General features: G+C 38.6%; 1 protein-coding gene across 3 annotated transcripts in view; it reads right to left on the bottom strand.

Annotated features, from left to right (window-relative positions):
* Positions 1-13,747, bottom strand: part of KIAA1549 (KIAA1549 ortholog) — a 153,372-nt gene that overhangs the window by 56,074 nt on the left and 83,551 nt on the right. For all 3 annotated transcript variants that reach the window (XM_064456786.1, XM_064456766.1, XM_064456776.1), the window contains exons 5-8: positions 12,824-12,951; positions 11,233-11,416; positions 3,845-3,904; positions 1,100-1,245 (exon numbers count right to left, since the gene is read on the bottom strand). In XM_064456786.1, the coding sequence (XP_064312856.1) occupies positions 1,100-1,245; positions 3,845-3,904; positions 11,233-11,416; positions 12,824-12,951 (518 nt within the window). The remainder of the gene's footprint in view (positions 1-1,099; positions 1,246-3,844; positions 3,905-11,232; positions 11,417-12,823; positions 12,952-13,747) is intronic.

Raw genomic sequence — 13,747 nt, 5'->3', positions numbered from 1 at the left:
ATCTACATGTACACATTTTATAGGCCGTGGTATCTTTGCTAGCAACATAAGGAATATTTGTTTAATTTATATGCAAAGGGGGGACTGAGACATAAAGAACAAAGTGCAATAAGAGATGTTGGGAATAGAAGATCTGAAGCAGACATCTATTTACAGCAATTCAAAGCTGCACAAAAGAAAAACAGAATAAAATCTCTATTACTGAGACAGATGTTTCTGAGACAGGAAAACAAAAGTAAGAAAATCCCAACATCTGGAAATGTAAGTGGTAGCAAAAACTGTAGGGTTAAATTAAATAAAGATAATAGGTCTGAACTACCAGAACAGCAGCTGTGAAGTAAACCAACTGTTGATGAATTAGCTGGAAAAAATAAGTTTTAAGAAGATGAGCCATTAAAAAGTATTTTGGCATTCAATTTGTTGACCTGACTAGGAAGAACACGTGAGAATTTAAAACTTAAAATATCCAAGTCTTCCTGAATATTATGTGAATAATTCCACCTGTGACAAAACCATAAAGTAGCACTGGTATCCAGGTAGCAGAAGCTGCCATGTGTGCAAAATTTGACATGATTAATCATTCTTACTTGAAAGCCATTCCCATGACCAGGAGTACTGTGACAAATAGGTAGTTAAGGGGTAGAATGTACTACTCTACTGCTTCAAGCTGCACACAATTCTATTTCATATTTCTACACCACCACCAAAAAACCACAGAGAACTGTGAAGTAGCTGTTCCAGCAGAGTACTTTTTTTGACACAGATGACCATACTGTCTCCTTTTGGTAGGCACCTCATGTAAGACAGAAAAGATAACAAGTTTTTAAAATAATATGTTGGTAAAATAATTTTCAATATAGTTTTTAAGACGACATCAGAAATTTTTTGTAGCCACTTAAAATACTCAGTTGTTTCCATTTGTTATGTTCAGCTTAGAAGACAACAAGGTATCCAAAAGGACCATAATTTAGGTGCAAAACACAAGCATCATCAACTAGCTAAACATGCCGCATGCTTTCTCAACTCAAAACCTAGAAAGTATTAACTTATTCAAGTTTATTCTCCTTTATTTCTTCCTCTGACTTTGAGCTCTTAATACCTGCACAATGTTGCTGCCTGCAAAGCTGGCTCGTCTCCATATCCGCCCTCTGGCCAAAGCCTCGTTTAACAGGTGAGCTAGTTTCCGCTCCATCTCAGCCTGAAATACTTCCTCCTGAATTCGCTGGTCGACGACACCCAAGAGAACTACATTGCAGAGAAAGTAACCCAAAACCACAAATGAATTAGTAAAAAAGTTTTCAGTGTCTTTTCTGCAACTCCAGTTACAAGCTTTGAGTCACCCTGTGACATCTCAGGGACAATTCAGAGCAGCTGTATTCATATGGGAATACTGCCCAGTTCAGCTGGAGGTTACATGTTGGAAAGGAAGACATGGAGAGGGAAAAGGTGAAAAGGAATAAATTAAAAAAAAAAAACAAAACTAGGGCAGAGGGCACTTTTGGAATCTCAGTCTAGACAGTCCCAGGATATTGAAGAAACAGTTCCAATTCTGAAAAAACATAAACTTATGAGCATTCAACAAATTGTTTAACAACAAACAAAAGAGAAAATTCAGTCCAAATTGTCTGCTACAACTACTTTCAGGCAAAATCTTATGTTCAGAAGTGATACAGAGGTGGAGATGGGCAGGGCAAGGGTTCAGAATCAAGGAGAAAAAATAGGAGACCAGCAGCACATGAACAAAGCTGTGTATTTCAAGCGCATCTTCCCCTGATAAGACGAAGATTAACAAGTATGACAAACATAGCACATAAAAACTGGTTAGTAGCCCTGCCCACTTCTCTTCCCAACCCCGGGTACTCTGGGTCACTGGGGCAGCTAAGGCTGAGAGGAATCCCTGAGGAACAACACACATGAAACATGAAAAAAAGCGTGGACCTTTACTAACAAGATGGCATTCAGCAAAAAAGAAGTGGAGTGAATGGAGTGGTTGTCATTCGAATGACCTCATTAAACAGCCCTAAGGAATAGTAAACCAAATCACCACTGACTGCAGTAAAATAATTTAAAATAACTCAGTTCTCACTCCTGAGGCTCTCCATTAAAATGGTTTATATTTTTTGCAAGTCCCTTTTTCAGTAAGTTTTTTTAATGTTTATTTTTTTAAGTGTGGTGCTTAATAAAAAGCCATCCAATTACATAAAATCATTTAAATATACTTATTGTTTTAATTTTTAAAACAAAAACATCAAAACCACTTTTTCCATTTAAAAATTTTCACTACAGATGTCAGAAAAAGGAAGCATTTCCATGACTTTTCACAGAGATTAACAGCATCTTCCTTCTGAATTCAGTCACAGACTAAGTATCTCAGAATTAAATAGCAAAATAAATAGACAGTGGCCTAAGGCTATCATATACAGCAAGTAGAAGATCATTCTTGCCTGTGTATTGAATTTCAGTATCAACGAATTATGCTTAATAGCATGAACTGTATTCTACAACTGTGAGGGACAGCTACAGAAGACACTGTATATCCCAGTATTTCATGACTATTGGGATACATGCATATATATCTGGGTACTCTAACATTAAAAATCTCATCTTTATGTGCATAAGTTCTATTGTTTTCATGAGTCATTACCCTTACAATACAATATACAGGCTGAAAGGACTGACCCAGCCAAAGTCACTAGCTCTTCCCAGGCTGCCTGCAAGAACTGGGATTACAAAAAATTCCCGTACAGCAAAAAAGGTGCTGCAATTGGCTTTCAAAATCTTATAGTCTGGAAGTTTAGAAAAACCCAAAGGGACATGATATCTGAGCTGGAAGAACCCTCTTCTTAATGCAGGATCTAAGGGAACTTCCAGCAACAATGGACAAAGCAAAGTTAAAGCTGAGCAAGACAGGGTGGGGTGTGACCAAAAAAGACAACATAAATCTCTAAGGAAGGATGACATTGGCTGTGGGATATACACATGTAGCTTCTCTCATCTGAAACTCTTCATTTTTCTTCTCTAAAACAAACTGTGTGGACTTCAGAAATTAAGTTGCAACTTGGTTTCCTGCTTAGAAAGTAAACTGGGTCACTGGTGAGAGGACACAGGGCTACCTGGAAAAAGAGTAAGTCTACACTACTGGTGAACTACAGATGGAAAAGTTATGAGAAGATGAAAGTGTATCCAGTGGAGCATCTGCACCCCAACAGCAAGTTTGCTAGGTGTCGCCTGGTCACTGTTCAGGCTTTCTGCTTAAAAGAAGCAGGTAGGACCTACAGCGTGCAGGCAACCTCAACAGCCTTTAAGCATCTAAATGTGACAGCTCAAGCATATCCACAAATTATAGAATAAAACACGCACAAGACTTGGATGGGAGGGATTTGCTGTGAATGAATCAGAAGAGATCAATGAAATGTGATGAAACTATCTCATATATTTGGAATGTATTTATTTTAGTTCTGTTTTATTCCTGGCATATTTTGATAAAGAGTGCCACACAAATAAAATTTTAATTTTCACTTAAAATAAAAACCTAAAAATCAATGTGGTATATTGACAGCATGCAGTGTAGATACTTTATGCCTGACAGCGTAAATTGTCTCACTGAGAATGAACTGCTTTTTAGACAAAGACTACTTTGGGTGCATTATCAAGGAATTGCAGTAGTTCATTCTAGACCAGGGAATTACATTTCCCAGATATTCCAGGTCACTAGGCCTTTGGTTTTAGAATTTATTCAGCTCAGGCACATAAAAATGCAGCACCTCTAAGCTATCGATATTTATGTAGGCTAGTTATCCTGCTACCAAAAAAAATTGCACTCTTACTTACAGACTGTACATACCTGTTCTCACCCAGGAAGATTTCATCAGCTGAGACACATTAAGCTTAGGATAATGAAAGGCTGAGGGAAAAACAGAATGGAGAAAAACATCCGTAAGAACAGTGCTCTCAACAACATACACAAGAAAGGAAGCCACTTCATAATTTATACTGTCAGTAAGCATCTTATTTACACAGATGTATTACTACTCCTGAGGCTATGCAGACACAATGGTAAGGGAAGTGCTCTGAACATACACTCCTCAGTTTGTCTCTGAACAAAAAGAAGCTAACTGAAGCAGATAGATTTATTAACTGAAAGATTTCAAGCTGCTGTACCGAGGTCATGGCTCCTAGAAATTTAGAAGCTCACTGTCTGAATTGCAACTCTTACCCAGTAGCTGCAGGATCAGACTTTTGCTAAAAGGGCAATGAGGCAACTCATGAGTGCCTCAGAATGAAAATAAGACCTTCTCTGAAGCAGAAACTACGTGGAAACACTAAATGTAAAGCAGAAAACTAAATATATCTGATTTGTGTTCCAGACTTGTGCAGGAGGAAACATTTAAAAAACCACTACTTTCATAATTTTTTTTTTATTTTAAAAAAATCACAAATAAATGCATGTAGAAACATTGCCATAGACCAATCTCATGACTTTTGTGTTCGGCCTGGTGGCTCTGAGCTTTCTTAATTTCTCAATTCTTCAAAAAAAGCACAGCTCCAGAGAAAAATCCTTGCCCCAGTGAAGTAAATGAAGTCTATTTCCACTGACTTCAGTAGGGATAAGATTTTTCCCAAGGTTTCCACTGGAGAGCAGTAAAGACATACTGGGAAAGGAGTGAAGATGGGGGCTGGGCCAACAGTTTCCTCAAGGGAAGTCTTAAGCTTCACTATGGCAATAAGAAAAAGGAAGGGTCTTAACTTTCTCAAAATCTTTAGTCCAGATGCAGTTTGCTAAGCATTATACAAAGGTTAATTTTTAAACCATTTCATGGATAGACAGAATGCAGCACACAATAATTAAATGACCTGGCCCATGCTAGATCAATTTAGAGTAAAGATCTCCTGTATTCAGTTGTAGAATAGTTTGACAGTATCACATGTTTCAGAGAAACAGAAAATTACCATTTTGCTAATTATGCAATAATTTGTAGAGTGGCTGACCTCTGTTAGTGTACCTAAAAATTTTATTCTTTGCATCTTAAAAAACTTATGAATTTTTGTTAAGGCAAGAGCAAAATAATTACTGGTTATGTTGTACCTTTTATTTTCATAGATTTATGAAACAGTCATACGGAAAAAAAAAAATTGTGTTATTCCACCTTTGACTCAATAATAGGACCACTAGCTTCAAGAGAACCATGTGGGAGGTACTTTTGGACTTACTATTCAGAAGGGTATCAGAATATGGCCCATTATTCTGAACAGGAAACACCGGCCTTCTATACACTGACCAGGATGCATCAAATTTCCAAAACTCAGTCACACAAAAAGCACCTCACAGTCCATTTAAACAAACACATTTATTTTTGGCATCCCGCTACATGATTCTTCTGATTGTAGCTTTTAGATTGGAGTTCTATTTACTCTGGTCGTGCAATTGTTTACGTCAATTTAGAAATATAACCTGAACAAAAAAGCATAAACTGAACTGCATCTGTTGTTTTCCCAAAGCATGGAAAGAGCAAGATAAGAAAATAAAAAACCTTCCAATGGCCATAAAACTTTGAACTGCCGGCAGTTCTGAGATTTTTCTTCTTTTAAACCAAAATCATGTTTTGCCTCAATACTTAATGTGCTCTTCACACTTTTTCTAATTAGTACTTGAAAAATATTTAATTCATGCAAATTGCTGGATGACTACTCACTTAAACTTTTCATAGAATTAATGAAATTTAAAAATAAAACAACTTGAGCAGAAAATCTTGACATTGAAAAGGAAGAGGTGCTGTGATCATTGGCAACTAAGGCTAGGTTCTAAAACCTGATGAAGAATGCATGCAGTGATGGACTTTTCTGCAACTAAGTCCATGCTCAGAAGTCAGAAAATACAGGCTCTGACTCTTATTCCATAGGTCACTCAAGTGTCTCACCAGCACACATGTGGCCATATCGTGAGCTCAGCTGGAGTCTCAGCACTGCAGCAAGTTCATATTTGCAGGATTCCCTAATGTCCCCTGGAACTAACGATTAAAACCAGCACAGACTGATTGTTATTCTGAGGGGGAAGCCGGATAGACAAAATACAATTATTAGTTAGATTGCAGCTGGTCTGCTAATGACTGTAGATGCATTAATGAAGTAGATGCTACCATCATTAGAAGGTTCTAACACGCAGCCCTGAAGCGCCATACCGTGTAACAGCATTGATTCAGTGTTGACTGAAAAGGCAAAAGGTCACGTAGTCACCCAGAAACCTCTTGACAGCAATCTGAAGCACATAATGTGGGCAACACAGCCTTCGCCAGATGGCCCAGCAAGGATCTCTCTGACCCTCTCTCTCATACAGAGATATGTGGGATCATGCAGGATAGAAATGATACTGTATCGATTGTTCTTATTTCTGACAAATGGAGGAAGAGTAACAGAAAGCATGGAGGGAACACAGTATTTGGAATGAGAAGGTATCAACTGAAAAATAAGTTTCCATGCAAATATTGGGGTGCAGGCAATAGTAACACACTGTATTGTTAGAAGCCTGATCCAAAATCCCCCCAGACAAAAATTGCTAAATATTTCTGCAGTCTTTGGACTGTATCATATGATTTTATATCATCCTATTGGCCTTACGACACCTACAGGATATCTTAAACAGATGCCACCCGTCAAAGTGCTACTTACAGCACTAAAAAAATAGCAAGTCACAAGCCAACTCTCTCTATTTAAAGTGATAATAAAAACAAAGATATTTATTTGGGTAAGTTCATGAAGGTCAATATTCCTCATCTGGTCCATAGCTAGCCTTTACCTGTCTTCAGAGAAATCTTCCAGCCATAAAGAGATGCCAAATATATTCTTTCCTATTGTTATTAATGAACCAGCACCCAAAAAACTGTGACTAGAATTGGTTTCCTTTCTGCTGACATGTAGCTCATGACCACCTAACCAGTTTACAATCTAAAATGAAAGACGTAAGGCGACCAACACAAAATAAGTGAGCAGGAAGGTATAAACTGAACATTTGAACGTAAGCATGTTGCTGAAGTCACCTAGAAGTCTTTAGAGGAAAGAAAAAAGTCTGGAAGTTTCCAAGCTTGACCACTCCAATAGTCCTATTCCTGCACAGAACAGTCCATTCTGTCAAACTAAAAACGTTCACTACTGACCATGACTCTAAGTAAACAGAAAAAGCTGACAAAAAAATCCCTGTTGTTCATGATGTACTGCACAGGGACAACCCACGCAGTTAAAAGTATAAACAGTACATATTAGTTGAAAAATCCAGCAAAAGGACTGTGTGTGAAAGGCAATGTGAGGTGAACAACAAGGCTCATATTCGGGAAATTGAAGGCAAGGTCTCACTTCACTTAACCGTGTTAAGATACAGTGATATTACACAAGTAGCTTTTCCTCAGTATGAATCAGCTTCAACCACCTGACAGCTCAGCTCACCTACAAATCAGTTCTTTCTCTTCAGATGTAGACTATAAATCTTACAAAATCATATACTGAGCCCTCAGGGATTAAAAAAAAAAAGTCACCACCGAGAGTATTAACTGTTACCATGCCTGATAACTAAGGCACAAATGGCATAGAACAGTATGGCAAGGAACATTTCATACTTACGTATGAACAATTTAAATATGATCAATAACGTATGTGAATTGTTTATATGTAAATATAAAAATATGTAAAATGTCCCCCAAAATTCACACTGAAAAGCAGAGGGTTGCATATTAATTTGCACAGAGCAAAGCAGCTACCTATCTAAGTAAGCTCTTCACAACACCGTCCCTGCTACAACTCCTCCGTAGGCCATGGGACAGCATGAAAGCAGAGAGTTCAGGGCCTACAAAACAAAAACATGCAGGCATCTTCCTGCCAAAGTAGCTTTGAGGATCTGGCTGTCGGTCACCCTCAACAGACTGCTGAATAATATGTCTCAAAAAGGATCTGCCCGACACTGCTGAGCCTTTGGACACGATTTCTGGCTCTGAATACTGAAGATCTAAAATCCTTTGGCTCAAAATACAGTCACAGCAACAGTACAAGAAATTGTAGAAACAGCTAAAAATAACCAAGTGTGGTTGCCTCGCTTATAAAAGCATATGAGCTGCATCCATTATTGCGCTTGCTGAGAGACGGACCCATAGCTCTAACAAGGTGAGAAACTGTGTTCCCACTTTGCTGACATCAATGGGCACCATGTCTGGTGTTCCAAAACGGTGATTATAAATGTGCCGAAGCACTACTGAGACCAAACTAGACAAGTTCAAATCAAAATGAGCTGTCCTGCAGTGGCCTCAATCTACAGTAAATACAAGTTCCTTTAGGAACATGGAAGTCAAATGCTCCTTGATTTAGGGCACCATATCCACCAAAACCTCATGTTTTCTACATTCCCAACTTTGGGAAGGTCTTATCTTTCCTAAAAGTTCTGAATTACCAAATTGAAATTTAATATACTTATTCTATTTTGATTTATTGCATGTATTTTATTTTAATTCAAAATTAAAAGTTTTGAAAATTCAGCCTAAACAGATTTGAAGGTAGTCTTCAAAATTTCTCTGTCAAACAAACTAAGAGACACCACCAACAAACTCTGGCTAAGACCTGAGGCAAGTACTCTGCTCTGTTGACAACATTCATTCAATAAACTATGGCAGCAGTTAGGTGGGGTCATTGAAAGCAAGGGTGTACGCATAGCTTGCCTGGCTGCCATCATTCCCGCTACTGGGGACGGGCACCAAAGCAATAGGATTTTTCAAGAGCTCCAAATATAAGAGTCCAGCAATAAAATGTGTATCGTGATGGACTTAGTCACTACGGACGACATACTTTGCCTTCCTAAACCAAGGGAGGATTGAGGATTTGAGGTTCAGTAGTGTTTGGAAGATTTGGTGGATTTGAGGGGAGGAAGAATAATTATTTTCTGTATGAACTCGAGAGGCCTGTGCTGGAATTTGCAGGAATGAAATTATCACACTCTTGGTGTGCTCATGTAGGATCACCAACAAGAACAAACAATCCCTGAAGCTTCGGAAATAAAGTTATAGAAATCTCACCCACAGGCTGGGACACGACACTGTACTAACAGAGGCTACAATTGCCAGGCCATAACAGCCACAACTACACGATTTCATTGCAAATCCTCAGAGCAGTCAGGAGAAGAGGAGAAATCCTACTGGGACCTTTTTCCAAAGGCACTACCTGACCTCCTCACTCATTCTACTTTGCATGGCGCTCTCATTAACACGTGAGCTATCACAGAGCTCCACTAGCATCAGCCAGGAATCAGCCACCCTGGCCAGGCACTATAAGCATGCAGATAACGCAGGAAGAGATCCTGCTATGAGCAGTAAAAGAAATTACCTTCAAATTTCCTAAGTACCACCAGGAAAGGAAAACAAGGAGAATAGTGTACATGCATGTTTAATAGGAATGTTTTTTCTCTGTGACCAGCCCTTCTTTCAGGATATATCAGCCTTGGTAAAAATTCTATTATAATTTAATTGCACTGTAGCTCCATTGCACAACCCAGAAGATGGATTCTCAGCAAGGGGCAACCTGCAAATTCACAAGTATCACCCCAGAATGACAAAACTAAAAACTGTAGGACCAGATGTGCATGCATCCCAGGAAAAACACCAACACCAAAAAACATCACCCAAGAGACTAAAAGTAATAAAATCTAGGGCAAAGGTGCAAAAGAGATTAAGCAGAGTAGACAAACATCTTTCAAGCAGTCAAGGCAAGAGCAACATTTAATTTGAATTCATTGAGAGATAAAGACCATGGGACGCAACCTGAGAAAGTTCTGTGGCCTCACAAGGAATTAAAAAAAAAAAATGCTAGTCACCTAAGGACAGGGATTCTCAAGGCTTTTGGTCCTGGCTCAATTAAATACAGCTACCACTGCACAGGTACTGTCTGTGTGAGACTGAATAAGAGCAGAAATGTTTAAAGGAAATGAGTCAACAACCTCATACATTTTTTAATTAACTATGGGAGTAAAAGGTTCAAAAGTGCTGAAAAATGGAATGAACTTTCAAAAAAATTAGTATATTTAAACTACTTTTAGTCATGGAGAAAGTTTCCTGTGCAGTCATCTTATGTCGATTTAAAGGTGCTATAGAGAACAACTTCTGTTGACACTCACTCCCTTTGCAGTACATTCACTGACGTTTGCTACAGTTCATTACTGCACAGCTGTAGAATGAACAGCAGCTGCCGTTAGGCCTGATCTTCCACTAGATAATTAACTGTATAGCAAGAATCACTATGTCAGAACTTATGCATCTATACAAAAATAACTCCAAAAATTAAAAATCTGCATTGGAAAGCACAGTGAGATAGGAGAAAAGGGGAATTAATCAACTGAGTTAACAGGAACACCCACCGGGGGGAAAGGCACTGTTCTCTCATGATCTTGCTTGCATTGATGAGTCACTTCTGTCCTGAACAATCCATTAGTGTACAAAGTTAATTGTTGAGTTTAGAAGATTGGCTTATTTGAGACTGAGGTAATATGAAAAAAATCTAAACAAACATAAGTTGTCAAGGCTGAGTGTCAAAAAAACTCTGCTATGCAGGCAGCTCCCATTAATCTAAGTTTAGGATGGCCATGGACTGGAAAAATGACTTGCGATGCAAGTTGTACATAAGAAGAGAGAGATATGCCCAAAAGGTTATACCTTAAACGATAACAGACTACTCAAAAAAGCACTGCTGCTGACTAACAGACAACCCAGACAGATTATATGGTCAAATATAAGCTTATGTTGCCAGTGTCCCAGGCTTTCTAGAAGTCAGAGCCACAGCTAAGTGCAATGCAAAGCCCAAAGTAGTAAATCCTGCTGAGAAGCAGCAAAGACCCCTGTAGATATAACCATAGGAGACACACTTTGCATTGCACTTCACAGCAATATTGATCAAAATGACTGGGTTTGGTTTTTTGTCTTGTTTTGCTTTTTAATCTGGAGTAAAACCGACAGACTGATGAAGCCAGGTTAAGCACAACTGGCCTAACACAGAGGGTAAGGATGATGATAAAAGCAGCAAGGTGCTGTAACACTGATATACAGTATGTAAGCAGAGAGGGGCATGGATTTGCTCTGCAGAATTCATGGTACAAGTTAGGTACTTGAAGCTCCATTATCACTTCAGCACAAAATTACTTTAAAATTCTAGAGAGGAAAAATTACTAAAAGATGTTTTTTGTAGTCTTGGCAAACTGCAGGTACTCACGTTCAGCAATTTGCTGCACAGGAAAGCCCAGATAGAAGCTGAATTCCACCACGGACAAGTTTCTTAGCTGCTCACTGACTTCGGACCCATTTAGAAAACCGTATCTATCTCGGACAGCAAAAACAATGCTCACGGGGCCTTGCCGAAACGCTACCCCAGGCCTGCTCAGAGTTATATTCAGTATCTGAAAAGACAAGATTGAAGCAGGGTCAGCAAAATCAATCACTGGCATTTCCATTCCTTCCTTGACAGAATTTTTTTTTTTCCCTATTATGAAGGGAGGGCAGTTCACATCAAAACAGAGGAACATCTATTCCAGATTGATTCAGCCTACTGAGCCTCAGAAAAGGCAAAGTTATTTGTGAATTCCTCTTCTATGAGTTTCCTTTAAGGTCAATCATAATCCAGAATGATCTGAAAGCTACCGTCCAGAAAATGATGGAAAAACCCACCTAGAGAGACAGCCAGCAAAATAAAACTCCTGATAATGAAATCTTAGATGAATACCAAACTGTGTTGGACAGGAAGAGACCATGGTAAAGACACATTCTGAAAATGGATGTTCTCTTGGTCAAAACGTCCTACACAATGCATGCCGAGACCCTACCACTGGTTAGAAGCCTTATTTTGGCACCAGTGTACACAGCAACTGTGTTCATGTAGACAAACCTCTTCCAGACAGTAAGGAAGTATTTAAAAGTTTGCTAAGCTGATAGTCCAAGAAATTGTTTTGTGTGTTTTGTCTTCAGTCTGTCCAATCACATTGTGTCATTCAATTATATTCATGTGCTCAGAACTGTACATGTACTATATAGTACTTTGGTACTCTAAGGTTTATGTTATTTTTCCTATGATTTTATTTTAGGGTACCACAGATGGCCATTTATGGTGCCAGCTAAATAACGTGACAATTTTTTTACTAATTTTGGTATTACAACAAAGCTAGATTAAATTTAAGAATTCAGTCAGAAGAGGGAGTTGGTCTCATTAAGTTCAATTACTGACTTTCCAGGGAGTTTTAAGCTCTGCTATGTGATTCAGTATCCTGCATATATGCAATACATTTCAGCAGCAGCTGCAACAGACATCATATACTGCTGTAAGTATTTCTAGACCTCAGAAGCAAATAGCATGTTTGTTCACAATGGCAGAGTGCATATAGTCCTACATTCCCTAACACGATCCCCTGCGTGGCAGTGAGACCTGGAAGTTGTCTTCCAACAAAAGCACGCTAACCACACCCTACTCTGTAAGAATAAAATCTGATGGGAGTGACTTTGATAAGGGTTGGGACAGCCTTTATATGACAAAGTAGAAACCCTACTATATTCAATAATGCTTTTAGATATAAATCATCATCTTGGATCATTTTTTCAAAAAGTTTGAAACCAGAGGGATATGTGGTGCCATATGACTTTGTAAAGGGGGAAAAAAAAAAATCCTAACTTCACAACAAAGCCTCATAGTTCTATATGATCTGCATGGCAAGTGGTAGCCCGTGAACACCTAACTCATTTTACTGGCTGGCTGAAACACAGGACAACCAAAGGTGAGGAGAAAAAGGGAAAGACACAAAACCCACTCATCTTACCTGCACAGTGAAGTTGTAGAACTCCCGGTGTTTGCTCACTTCCATGAATGCCATTGTCAGCCCTTTCTCAATCCGCCGGCTAAAGTTGCAGAACCCAACATCCACACTCCGAGGCACAAACTGAAGCACTGAAGGCAAAAGGCACACATTATTCCTACAGACAAGTACTTCCATGAGAGAGAACAAAATGAGCAAGAGAATCTACTTTTTTATGGAATTCAGGACATATTCAGTGAAACATTGGGTAAAAACATAATAGAAACATATTTTGTATCAGTGCAGTAAATTCTCTACTCATTAATATCTGTTGCAGCAGTAATTAAGACTACCAAAAGATATTAGTGACAAAATACCCCGTTTCCTCTTGCATACTGAAAGACCGTCACTATATACATGTGGCTAATTTTACAGGACTTCCAACACTGAATCAGCCACGCCGAAATCCTTAGTGCCCAACAGATTAATGAAAATCTTAAGGAAAAAAAAAGGCAACAAATCTCTTTTTCTTGTAGACTGAAATGTAGTATTTAGCTTGTCTAAAAGACCACATATTGGGTCCATTAATACACATTAGTATCAGCCTACTGCTTTCAAAACACTTAATTAGCACACAGCCTTTTAAATCCAGATACATACACCTTAAAGTCTTTCACAGGAGAGAAAGACTGAGTGCAGAGGAGCATGAACAGGCACACAGACCTTAACTACATGCACATCTGTGGATTTCCTGATATAGTCTTACCCAAAGAAATGCTATGATTAGGTTACAGACCCTGCAATGTTATACAGGGTTCAAGAACAGAAAATATGTCTACTGACTATCTATATAACCATGTTAAGCACTGGAAAGAGACATCACATCTACACAATTAAAGAACTGATGTTTTACATACAGTTATTAACAGAGCAGAAACAGCGCATGAA

This window comes from Phalacrocorax carbo, chromosome 1 (assembly GCF_963921805.1).
Source record: "Phalacrocorax carbo chromosome 1, bPhaCar2.1, whole genome shotgun sequence".
Lineage (NCBI taxonomy): Eukaryota > Metazoa > Chordata > Aves > Suliformes > Phalacrocoracidae > Phalacrocorax > Phalacrocorax carbo.
This window is presented reverse-complemented; position numbering and strand designations above follow the sequence as displayed.